We start from the raw sequence: 13,410 nt of genomic DNA on the forward strand, positions 1-13,410 counted from the left end.
AACATAGTGAAGTGAACATGTTTGTTATGTTCACAAGTTAATAAGAGAATGAGGCTTTGATTTGGGAGTTTAGTTCTTTATACACACAAGGTCATGTTACTGTGTAAAGAGTTGTGTGTACTCCTTATGAAGTTGTTTTATTGTTTTTTTTAAATAGGAAAGTGATTGACTTCAAAGAAGGTAGGATTCACTTTTAACACCGACGTAACAATTTAAAACAGTGTTTTTACCATCTTGAAAAAAAATACTATCAAGATTTTAGACTCTTGACATATTTATGTCAGGCATCTTGTACATCATGCTGTAAAGGCCTGTATAATAAACTCCTTTTAAAATTTAGTTCCAGGAAAATATCATCATTCTGTAATGAACTGGCATGCTTTTACTTCTCAGGCAATAAAAATCAAACAATTCATTACATTTCTGATTATATTTTGGCAGCTAGAACACTTTAAGCTAAATGTAATGCTCATTTATAATAATGATATTAACATAGATTTTAGTATATTACTTTCCTTCTATCTTTATTATTTTAAATTCAAATGTTAACGGAATTAAGAGTACTAGTTATTAACTGTCAACCATTTCAAATTCCTTTTTTAAGTAACTAGGAAATATTAAAAGTCACATCTTAGATGGGCTGATAGTTTCTTACAGAGAGCATTCAGATCTTAAGAGTTGCTGTATTATATAGTAGTTTAACAATGAGAAAATGTACCTTACTTTATGTTAGTCTTTTCTTCCTTCTGCATATAAAAGAGGGCTTCAAAAAGTTCATGGAAGAATTCCACAATCTTTTTTTTGGGGGGGTGGGGGGTGGGCAGGTAAGGAATAAGAAGTGAGAGTTCGAGTTGGGACTATGACTAGATCTAAGCTAGACCTTGAACTTCATTTATTGTTAGGGTCATGGTTGGGGCTATGAGTTAAGCTTGGTCTCATTTTCAGGTTTACAGTTAGATTTATTTTCATTTTTTTTTTGTAATCTACTTGATTTCCTCTTCACTTGAAAGTTCTGTGTATACACTAGTCCCTCTTTTACTTTATGATGTTTTTTTGTTTGTAATTTTATCTCTGGTTCTCTATTTTCAGTCTCATAGGCCTGTTTTACTTTGCATACTTCTATATCTAGGTTAGGAGTCCTGGTGTGACACTGTAGGGTAAGCACTGGACTGCTAACCACAAGGTTGGTAGTTCAAACCCATCAGCTTCTCAGAAACCCTATAAAAAAATAAAAAACCTATACACGGTTGCTATGAGTAGCAACCAACTCAAAGATACACAACAACGTAATCTGGGTCGAGTCTTAGTGATATTGTCATATATGTTAGTATTAGGTAGCTGTCTGCTATGATTGGTTCTCTGTCCAAATAACTTCCTTTACTATTTTTTGTAAGGTTGATCTGGTTTTATAAATTCTTAAAATTTCTGTTTGTCTGAAAATGACCTAATTTTGCCATCATATTTGATGGACAGTTTTGATGAATATATGATTCTAGGGTGGCAATTTTTTTTTTTCTTTCAGAGTTTTACGTATGTCACTCTATTGTCTTCTTGCCTGCATTGGTTTTTGTTGAGAAATCAGTGCTTAGTTCTATTAGTTCCCCTTTGTAGGTAACTTTTCATTTATCCTGAGCTGCCCTCAAAATTCTTTGGCTTTGGTTTTCAGAAGTTTGATTATAATATGTTTTGGTGTTGTCCTTTTGGCATCTATTCTGTTTGAAGTTCATTCAACTTCTGAATAACTATCTTCTCGTCTTTCATGACATTATGGAAGTTTTCTTCCAGTAACTCTTGGACAACATTCTCTATGGGTTTTTGTTTTGTTTTGTTTGCCTCTTTTTGTTCTGTAATTCCTATCATATATTAAGTTATTCCTCTTGATAGTGTCCCACTGAAATCTTAGGCTTTCTCTGGATTTTTTTTTTGCTCTTTTTTTCCTGATCCTCTACCTGATGAATATTGAAAAAGTTTTCAAGTTCGGTAATTTGGCTTTTCATTGATTTAATTTTATTTTTTGTCTTTTCATTGTATTACCTATTTCTGAAGTCTAAGTGTTAATCTGCTGGCTTTCTAATTGCTGTTTTTATATGGTTCCTATTTTTTCAATTATTTTGTCTGTTTGTTTCCTGAGTTTTTCCATAGTTTTGCCTATGTATTCCTTATCAGGTAGTTCTGATGCCATTTCTGGCATTATATTTTCTGACTCTGTATTTTGGTCACTTGTTTGAGGCACTCTGTCTTATTTCTTTGTGTAAACTGTTTTCTCTGAGACACGGTGGTATTTATATTTTGTTAATGACTGTACATTGGTGTATTTATATTTTGTTAATGACTGTACATTGGTGTATTCTCAGGCACTCACCAACTGTCTTCTGCTGAATGTGGCAGAGACTGGAAGTGTGCATTTAGTCAGTTCTCTCTTTACTGTGTAGCAAAGTTCAGGATGGGTTCACATGCCCCAGGTGGAGCAGAGGTTGCACAGGAGGGACGGCCGCTGGGTTGGCAAAGAAGAGAACTGGCCACTCCCAGAGGAGCTACCAGAAAAGTACGGGAACAAGAGAGAACTACACCCCTTTGTTACCAACCTCCAGCCAAGTTCTGTGCCTTCATGCCTCTGTATCAACAGTCATTTGCAAAAGTTCAAGAGAGCTGTGCTGCACCATGCCATCCCAGGTCTGCCTATTTTTCTTCTCTCATTGCTCCTGTTCAGCTTCCTCTTCTAGTTGACACTCAATCCATCCACTGTCCTACCCTCTGGTGCTCAGGGTTCCAAGATCACCATCTGTATCTGTTTCACTTGGATTCCTCTATCTTTGTTGCAGAGGGTGGACTCAGTGCATCTGCTTACTCTGACATTTTGCCCCAGACCAAGGATTCCATTATCCTTTAACTCCATTTCTCCACAAACTTTATAAAGCCTCCTTGTATGTGTAGCTATAATTTATGTTTCCTTCTATTTTTTGAAAGGCAGTGTCTTTCCACTTCCATAATAGTTAAGAGTTTTTGCTATGTATTTCACTAACATATAGAGGTGCATGAAACCAATATTAAATCAAAGGATGAAGGTGTGCTTCCACTTAGAGCCTTGTTTTTTAACCTGTGTTGTACGAATACATTAAAAGATACAGATGCTTGCCTGTTAGCACTTCTCCCTCCCCAACTACCCAGTCATCTGATTTAATGGATCAGGGCATAACCTAGGCCCTGGGAGTTTGAAAATGTCCCCAGGTAATTTTAATGGGCAGCTATGTCCAGAACCTCTGACTTAGAGGAATTTTTCAGCCCTTCGAAACTGTAACTTCTTAACCTGGCATTCAGAGAATTTATTGCTTTTGTAATTTTTTTCAGGATGATTGAAATGTGAGGAAAGTTTGGACAAGCTTATTCCCTCGCAGTGGGCAAGAACAAAGTGATTATCAAGGGAGTTACTCCCCTAGGTTTTGAAATCCTAATTACCTGCCTGCTAGGTCCACAAGGTTGATCTTACTTGCAATTTCAGAGGGGAAGTTGTTCTCCAGGATTGCCTGAGGGAGAAAACACATTTAAAGATGATCATTTGGAACTTTGCTGTTTTTTTCCCTCCTTAGGCACTCTCTTGGTGGTGGTGGTGGTGGTAACCTCTCTTAAATGGTGATATTTTGAATTTTCAGCCAGCCCACTCAAGAAATCTAAATGGGAAACTTTGTTGTTGTTGTTAAGTGCCATGGAGTAAGTTCTGACTCAGTTGTTGATAAGTACTGTGGAGTGGGTTCAGACTCATAGTGACCCTACACACAGGGTTTCCAAGGCTGTAAATCTTTATGGGAGCTGAACGCCTCATCTTTCTCCCACGGAACCGCTGATAGTTTCAAAGTGCCGACCTTGAGGTTAGCAATTCGTAACCACTACACAGAGCCGCCCTGTTTTAGGGTTTCCGAGGAGCGGCTGGTGAGTTCAAACCAACCTTGCACTACATCCTCTAGCAGTGGTAGATTGTCACAGCCTGTCTGGCCTGACTAAACTACACCACCAGCAGAGGTAGGGGTGCAGGTGGGAAGGAAGCAGCCCAAGGCAATACATTTGCACTGTTCTTAACCAAAAGTTAGTAGTTTTCACAAATAAATATTCCTTGGTTTGTTGCATGCCTTTGGTCTATATTTAGAGCATAAAAATGGTTCTTTTTGTCAATTTTGTCCAGTTTTACACTTGCTTTTGTGAACAAAATTTGTTAACCTCTTCACTCCATCATGAACAGAAGTGAATCTCATAACTTTTTAAGTTAAATGTTTATTTTCATTACAACCTTGCTTTTCATTTTTGATGTTCACACTAGTCACATAAAAGATGTAAAAGTGCTTGGAAATGTTAAAAGTAAAATATGAATACATTTTGATTAATCTTTATGAAATGTCTCTATGCTCTCTGGGTAAGTAGTTTAATCAATTGCATGTGGGTCCTCCTTGATATTAAATCCTACCAGAGGACCTGTTAATGGAAAGGAAGGATGAAAGTAAAAGAGATAGGAAGGTAAGTAATCAAAAGGAAAATTGGAAGAAGTCTCATCAAAGACACGGGGTAACCAACCTGTGTGTAGTGGATCGTGAAGATGGCATGAGATCTGCTGCTGGCCTCATGAACATGGGTGGCTGCTGTGATTCTATGGATACAGGGGAAGGCAATTAGGACATAGATGGTTTACACGTGGTGAATTCTTAAGGCTCCATAGGAAACACAAGACATGTTAGCGTGGAGGTTCACAGGGAAGAATAAGAAATGATCCATTTTTATCTAGTACAGTGAAGTCCAAAGAGGGCAGAAACAACTGATATCTGAGAATGAAAGTAGTAGAGCTTCATACTAAACCATATTGTTGTTGTTGTTGTTAAGTGCCGTCGAGTCGGTTTCGACCCATAGCGACCCTGTACAGGATTTCCAAGGGTATAAATCTTTACGGGAGTAGAAAGCCTCATCTTTCTCCCACGGAGCAGCTGGTAGTTTCAAACCGCTGACCTTAAGGTTCGCAGCCCGATTGGTAACCACTACGCTACCAGAGCTCCTATATTTAGAACATTAAATAAAAAAAAAAGAGAGAGACAATAGAAGCAAAAATATAGAGTGAAAAGGGAAATACTAGAGTATCATCAATCCGGAAATCTTCAAGACAGAGAAGCTTCAAAGTCAGAGGAAGTGAGTTGTGATTTAACATAGAATCTTGTAGGCTGCAAAGGCCTTTGAAAGGACCAGCTGAATTCTGTCAATATCATGCTTAAACCAGATGGAATCCATAGTCTCCAATGTTATCTCTTAAAGTCGGGAGAGTTTTCGTTACCTAAATTTGTTAATCATGCTTCAATTTAAGATCATCTCATTGGCTTCTGTTTTGAGAGATGATGAAGAATTGAAGAAAAGGGCTAACATCTAGAGACTGGCCTCATGATTCAAAGATAAAGAGGAATAGGTGAAGTTTGACACTTGAAAAATTTCAAGGAACTCAGAATATCCTGAAGACCAGGGCATTTTCCTGTAAGTCCCAGGAGAAGAGCATTAAGTTACTGTTGTTATTTTCTCTTTATGTCCAATTAGCTTGCACCTGCTAATTGGTAAAAGGAAAACTCTAAATACTAAAAAAAAAACAAAAAAAAAAGCACATTGATAATATTTCTGAGTACTTCATAATAATTGACAATATGCAGTACACAGTGTTATCACTATTTCCAGTAACTTTCAAGAGCGTCGATAGCAGTTAACTACTGAAAGCATAACCAAAAGACAGTTTCTTGTGGATAGACTCTTTTCAAATATGATAAATTTGAGAAAAAAAAAATTTCTCTGAAAACATTTTACACTGTGCTGGCCTGAGAAGGCAGTACTAGCATGAATGATTTCTTTGATCAAAATATCAAAAGCTGTGTATTACAGGACAAGGGACAGAGTAACTCTCTGGGCTCCCTACCTAATAGCGTTTTATCAAAATAAATTTCCAGCATCAATATTAGAGAAAAACACTAAATCTTAATCACTCCATTCCACCCTGAGTACATGGACTGTTCTCAGAAGGGTTCCTGATTATGGATATAGAAAGCTTCAGTCAGAGACAGTGATCAGTACCATCGTACATACCCCCACCAAAGGAGAAAAATGAGAACAGAGCACAGGTGGATGAAGTAAAAGAAAGACAGGAACAAACAAACCTGTTACCTGTTTGCTATTCCCTCCTCCAAGAGTTGAATTACTTGCTTATAGCTGGTAACTACATGTTGAGATAAACCTATTAGATTTGTGAGAGGGACAAAAGAAATTTAAAATTTTAATGGAAATTAACCTTTTTCTGTCCTTAATTTTGTTGTTCCTATTTCATATCACTTGATGGAGAAGAATGAGGGAACTTGGCTAAATTCATTTAGACAATAAATCAACAAATATTTATTGAAAGCCAATTTTCAGGTACTGTGATAGACTCTGGCAACGTAGGTTTATGTCCTCAGAGCAAATATGGCCTAGAATTCATAGAGTGGTAACGCTAGCAACAATAATACTAATTGCTTGAAATTTTGCTACATAGATTACAAGAAAAGTTCTTATATGTTATCTCCTATGTTGTGAGGTGCTGTCGAGTCCAACTCATAGCGATACTGTATAGGGTTTCTGAGAAGCAGCTAGTGGGTTTGAACTGCAAATCTTGTGGTTCACAGTTCAATGCTGATCCTACAGTGCCACCCCAGGAGTCCTAGCTCCTATAGGTCCTCACAGAAGGTTAAGTATTATGTATCCCAGAAGGTGGCAGACTCCATTTGGAAAAGAAAATATACAAACATGTGTCTCTAGCTCCCTACAGTTTACACACATGTGAAGTTAGGCTATAACAAGACAACGTGATCACGTATTACACGAGCAGAAATGATAATAAGTGCTAAGGAGATCAGAGGAGAGGTTAGGACAGGTCCCATGAAGCAGATGAGTCTTGAATTTGGCAATTATAGAATGAGTAGGCTTTAGATCGGTGAAGAGGAGCTTAAAGGCATGGAAGTAAATCCTCATGGCTGGTATTAACCAAGTCAAAAGGGGCCATCACAACAGTGCATTAGAGATTTGGGAGCAAAGTAACTTTACGGACTTACTACTGAGTATGAAGGAGCTCTGGTAGCATAGTGGTTACGAATTGGGCTGCGAACCGTAAGGTCAGCAGTTCGAAACTACCAGCTGTTCTGCGGGAGAAAGATAAGGCTCTCTGCTCCTGTAAAGATCTGCAGCCTCGGAAACCCTGTTCAGGGTCATTATGAGTCGAAACCTACTCCACGGCACATAACCACCATCACCACTGTTGTTGTTGTTATGTGCCATCGAGTCGGTTGCGACCCTGTATAGGGTTTCCGAGGGTATAAATCTTTACGGGAGTAGAAAGCCTCATCTTTATCCCGCGGTGCAGCTGGCAGTTTCGAACCGCTGACCTTAAGGTTCGCAGCCCGCTAAGTATGATTAATTTTAACATTAACTAGAATTTTTTTTACAATCGTAAATTATTGTTATTATTTAGGTGTGATAATGGTTTTGTGACTTTTTTTTAGGGCTACACACTGAAATATTTATAGATGATACAGTTAAGGAGCTCTGGTAGTGTAGTGGTTACAAGTCGGGCTGCTAACCCAAGGTCAGCAATTTGAAAGTACCAGCTCTTTGTTCTGTGGGATAAAGATGAGGCATTCTGCACCTGTAAAGATATACAGCCTCGGAACCACTATACAGGGCCACTATGAATTGAAACCACTCTGTGGCACATCACCGCCACCAGGTTAGGGAGATGTCCACACTGGGGGTGGATATAACCTAGTGTGGAATATTATAGCCCAAGCACAGAGAGAAGAGTGTCCTCCCGCTGAGAGTTAAAAGCTGACCAGGGTGGGGAAGTCACCCTTGCAGAGGAAAGGTCTGGCAGGCGGGTGGGGTGAGGCATGTAATCACGTGCCATAGCCTGGCACAGAAAGTCAGAGTGTGAGTGGGGTGAGGATAGCACCCACAGGGAGGCAGCCCAGGCAGGGTTCGAAAGCTGACCACATGTGGGGTGGCCCGCAGGTGAGGAGGGTGTCCATGCAGGGTGCTGAGGCTGCCATGCCAGGGTAGCACAAGGTCAGCACAAGGATTTTGTACTTTCCCTGCCTTAACCCTGAAATCAGTCATTTCTCCCAGATACCATGGTTACTTTCATTGGAAAATGGTATTTAGAAGTAAAAATCTGAATGCTAGTATACTCACTGCTTTTGGGATGTTGTAACTCCTAATCCCTCTCAGTGGACAGTAAGGGGGCTTCAAAATGTTCATGGAAAATTTGTATTATCTTTCAAGTTTCCCACAAACTTTCTAAAGTCCCTTTGTATGTTTATACCAGTACTTCCAATCCAATACAACTTAGTTCTCTCTGGATCTCTCCCTTTCCATATCTGTAACCCCCTTATCTAACCATGAGAAATGCATTTTCCTTTGCCAATACTATCCTCTCTGTGAATGTCCTCTCCACTGGGGCCAAGCATGCGGGGCCATCTCTCCACAGGAAGCCTTCCTCACCAGGCCCAATCCAGGCCTGTTCCCTAGGCAAACCACCCATGTGGGTGCCTTCCTTACCCCTCTTGGTCTTCCTAGGTTGGTTCTATAATAGTTTAGTATTTCACTAAGAAATGGGGAAAATGCCCATCTACATTTTAGATATAATGTTTTGAGAAAGTCCAGAATGACTTCAGAAAACCTATAACCTCAAGACAAGACACACTGATAATTCAAAATTTATTTCCTACCAAACATCTCTGCCCCCTATCCCTTGGTCACCCCTACCTTAAAGGTTCACTCCATAAAAGAAACCACAATGTTGCTGTTGTTGTTGTTAAGTGCAGTCAAGTTAGTTCTGACACATAGTGACCCTGTATAGGGTTTCCAAGGAGCAGTTGGTGGGTTTGAACCACTCACCTTATGGTTAGCAATCCAGTGCTTACACTACAGTGCTACAAAAACCCTAAATTGTATCTTGAGCCCTGGATTTTAATCCTGAGCCTGTCACTGACCTTCAGTGCATGGCTCAAGCCATATGACCCTGGGAGAGTTCATATCTTCTATGACATGAACTACTCCAATTAAATAATCTATGGTCCTCCAGACTCTTAATGTACAAGATTCTATCCCATTCCTCTAACCCAGTCCTAGGCAAGGTTCCAAGTTTCAAGTCTGCCCCAGCTAGCTGTGTCACTTTGGGCAAGCCCCTTAACATTTACAGACTTCATTTTATTTTCCTAATGAAGACATTTGAACTATGTTTGAAGTCTCCTTTATATCCACACAAACCAAAAAAGACACTTTAAAGATGAGAAATTTTAATGCCACTAGATCAACCCCTGGTCTGCCTTGAAAATACTGCTCTGGACCCACAAAGAAATACATACCCTTAGAATTTTATAGATACTCAAACCGACTTCTGGTAAAGTGTGTGGCTATTTTTGTTTTCCCCAAGTTTCTACTTGTGATGGGGCATTTGAAAAAAGACATGCAGCAAAATCAGTGGCTGAACACAACCACTGAGTCTGCATCCAAGAAGAGAACTTTTATGTCCCTCTCCATGTCATGATGTAATTAACCCTGAACCTCAAGGTAAGCAGTTTAAACTTACCAGCTGCTCCTAGGAAACACTACATGGGGTCACTCTGAGTCAGAATTGATTCAATAGCACTTAACAACAACAAGGGAACAGGATAAAATGGACATACTGCTTCTTTTAAGTGGCATAAAAAGATAAAAATCCCCTCCACAAAAGCATCTAACTGTTCTCACTCAAAGCAAGACCTAACCTAATGAAGTAGGACAAATAGTATCAAACACGCTGATATATCAATGCTTAACAAGGAAGCAAATCAGATCCTGCCCTATATGAAGGGGCTTCAAAAAGTTTGTAGAAAAATTCCATGAATTTTTGAAGTTTCCTCGTATTTGACAACTCTCCATCTCTCCTAGCCTCTCTATAAACACCAGTGCAAGAGTACCCTGCTGTCTGACCTGCAGGTTTGGGGATTTACCAGCTCCTGTAGCCATGCATGCCAGCAACCTGACATCTGACCTGCTAATTTAGGGTTTGTCAGCCCCTGACACCACATGAGTCAGGAGAAGCTTTGAGCCTGACCCCGAACCACAAATTAGGGGCTTCCTAGCCTCCAGAATTGCATGGGCCATTTCCTTGAAATAAATCTTTTCTCTCTATATAAGGGGAGTCCTGGTGTGGTTCTGTGGGCTAATGCGTCAGACTGCAAAATCGTTTGAACTGCAAGGTCAGTGGTTCAAGCTCACCAGTTGCTCCTTGGAACCCCTATACAGGGTCGCTATGGGTTGGAATCGACTTAACGGCACTTAATAACAATAACAACAACTATATATAAGGAGGCTTCAAAAAATTCAAGGAAAAAATGGAATTAAAAGACAATGGAATTTTTCCATGAACTTTTTGAAGTTCCCTCATATGTATCCACACATACATGCTTCATTGGCTTTGCTCTTCTGGTGAACTCAGCCTAAAACACTAGGAATCAGATGCTCTGCTGGAGCTGGCACCAGCAGATCCAACCTTATCCAATGCTACTACTCACCTTATTCACAACACTTCAGCCATTCAGGCCTCTATGAAAACACCAAGCTCTTCCCTCTGGGCTCTGGCTCATGCTGCTGCTTCTACCTGAATACTCTTGCCCTCACTACACAATTCTTCACATGACTGGTCCTATACTCCCTTCGCTGAAACACCTCTACCACCTTGTGCAGATGGGTCTACCCATCTTGTGCAGATGGGTCTCTACCACCTTGTGCAGATGGGTCTCCTACATGTCCTGAGGTTCTTTTCCATTACTGCTGCTATGGCTGTCCTTGCCATCAAATCAGTTCTGACTCATTGTAACCCCATATGCAACGTAACCAAACACTGCTTGGTCTTTCACCATCCTCACACCTGTCCCTGTGTTTGAGTCCCACTGGTATGGCCATGATGTCTATCCATTTCATTGAGAATCTTCCTTGAGAGAGTTTGCTGATCCTCTACTTTACCAAGCATGATTTCCCTCTCCTTGAAAACATGTCCAAGTATGTGAGACAAAGGCTCACCATCCTCACTTTTAAGGAGCATTCTAGCTTAGCTTCTTCCAAGACAGTTTTGTTTATTCTTCAGGCAGTCCATGGTATAGTCAATATTCTTCACCAAAACCATTAACTCAAATGCATTGATTCTTTTTTGGTTTACCTGATTCACTGTCCAGATTTCATATGCATGAGACAATTGGAAAATATCATGGCTTGGATCAGTTGCACCTTAAGTCTGCAAAGTGACACATCTTTGCTTTTTTAACACTTAAAGAGGTCTTTTATAGCAAATTTACCTAACACAATACATTGTTTGATTCACTGACTGCTGCTTCCATGAGCGTTAATTATGGATCAAAGTAAAATGAAAGCCTTTACAAGTTCTTATTTTCTTGAGGTATCATGACGTTGCTTACTGGTCCAGTTCTGATGATTTCTGTTTCCTTAATGTTAAGGTGTAATCTACACTGAAGGTTGTAGACTCCAATCTTCATCAGTAAATGCTTCAAGTCCCCTTAGCTTTTAGCAAGCAAAGCTGTGCCACCTATATATTGCAGGCTATATAGTTAATGAGTCTTCCTCCAATTCCTGATGCCAAGTTTTATTACATAGTCTAGCTTCTTGAATTATTTGCTCAGCATACGAAGTGGATAAGTATGGTGAAAGACTGCAACCCTGATGCATACCCTTCCCGATCACAAACCACACAGTATCCCCTTACTCTGTCTGAACAACTGACTCTTGGTCTATGTACAGGTTGTGTATGAAAACAATTAAGTGTTCTAGGATTCCCAGTTTTTGCTATGTTATCCATAGTCTGTTATGATCCACAAAGTTTGCTTTCCATCATTATACATACTTTTTTATTAGCCCTAATGCAAGGTCAGTAGTTAAATCCCATCTGCTGCTCCAAAGGAGAAAGATGAGGCTTTCTGCTCCCACAAAGATTTACAGCCTCAGAAACCCTATATAGGGTCACTATGAGTCAGAACCAACTGAACGGCACTTAACAACAACAACAATGCAGTGTTTAAGAAGCTCTGCTAATACAATGGTTATATGCTTGACTGTCAATCAAAAAGTCAGTGATTCGAACCCACACGTTGCTCCATACATATTTGCTTCTACAAAAATGAAACTCTCTGAGGAAATTCTTCTCTGTCTGATAGAGATGCTATGAGTTGGAATTGACTCAACAATATGCAATAAGAAAAACAAAAAATTGCTTATCCAGTGTTATAGTGCAGTACCTGGCACATAATAAACACCCATTATACATTTGTTGAATTAATTAGGTGAAAATTAGGAGAGCTTCTGAAATAACTAGGTGGCACAGATGGTTAAGCACTAAACTACTAACCAAAAGGTTGGCAGTGTGAAACCACCCAGAAGTGTCTTGGAAGAAAGGCCTAACGGTCAACTGATGAAAGCTCAGTCACTGAAAACCCCAAATCATAGCTCTACTTTGACATACGGGAAGTCACCATGAGTCCGAATTCATGGCAACTGGCTGGCTAGGAAGCATTGCCAGGCTTCAGTTTGGTTTCAGACCTCAAAGGACACAGTGGCTCACCTTGTACATAGGGCCCCATCTCTGGGTGCTCTCTGACCCTCAAGGGATTGGATTTGTTCTGATCAGATTGCTTCAATAGATCCCGTACCCGCTCATTATATATTTCCAGGAAACTAGACACAAGTAAAAAAGGCAACACAATTAGATTTTGAAAAATGGGTAAATCCTGTGGGAAAAACACTAAGCCAAGAATCAGGATGTCCTAGTTCTTGTTCTAGCCCATCGTTGACAAGTTAAATGCTTGCTCAAGCAAGGGCTCATCTTGAGTTTCTTTCTACAGCTATACAGTAGTGTTTTAAGCACTAGCTGTTGTCACTTTATAGTTTTAGGTTCACAATATGAGAGCTGACTCAAGTTTAGCTCTCTGGTAGCGTAGTGGTTACGAATCGGGCTGCCAACCTTAAGGTCAGCAGCTCGAAACTACCAGCTGTTCTGCGGGAGAAAGATGAGGCTTTCTGCTCTCGTAAAGATTTACAGTCTTGGAAACCCTGTACAGGGTTGCTATGAGTCAGAATCAACTCCACGGCACATAACCATGACCAACCAACCACGACACCAGGTTAAGTGCTCAGTTGCTTACTGAAAGGTTAGTGATTCAAACCCTCCAGTTGCTCTGTGGGAGAAAGAAATAGCAATCTGCTTATGTAAAGATCTTTGTTGTTAAGTGGCGATGAGTCAATTCTGAATCACAGTGACCCTGGCTAGGGTTTCCAAGGAGCAGCAGTTGAGTTTGAACCTCTGATCTTGTGGTTCAAACC

The 13,410-nt window shown here is 40.0% G+C and overlaps 1 protein-coding gene across 1 annotated transcript in view; it reads right to left on the bottom strand.

Moving 5' to 3' along the window:
- The window catches only part of STARD9 (StAR-related lipid transfer (START) domain containing 9), a 114,988-nt gene that overhangs the window by 45,664 nt on the left and 55,914 nt on the right, over positions 1 to 13,410 (bottom strand). Inside the window, exons 7-10 of the mRNA XM_006831888.1 lie at positions 12,653 to 12,765; positions 6,178 to 6,247; positions 4,564 to 4,636; positions 3,457 to 3,524 (exon numbers count right to left, since the gene is read on the bottom strand). Coding sequence (XP_006831951.1) covers positions 3,457 to 3,524; positions 4,564 to 4,636; positions 6,178 to 6,247; positions 12,653 to 12,765 — 324 coding nt within the window. The remainder of the gene's footprint in view (positions 1 to 3,456; positions 3,525 to 4,563; positions 4,637 to 6,177; positions 6,248 to 12,652; positions 12,766 to 13,410) is intronic.

The sequence above is a fragment of the Chrysochloris asiatica genome, unplaced genomic scaffold (assembly GCF_000296735.1).
Source record: "Chrysochloris asiatica unplaced genomic scaffold, ChrAsi1.0 scaffold00004, whole genome shotgun sequence".
In the NCBI taxonomy this organism is placed as follows: Eukaryota; Metazoa; Chordata; class Mammalia; order Afrosoricida; family Chrysochloridae; genus Chrysochloris; species Chrysochloris asiatica.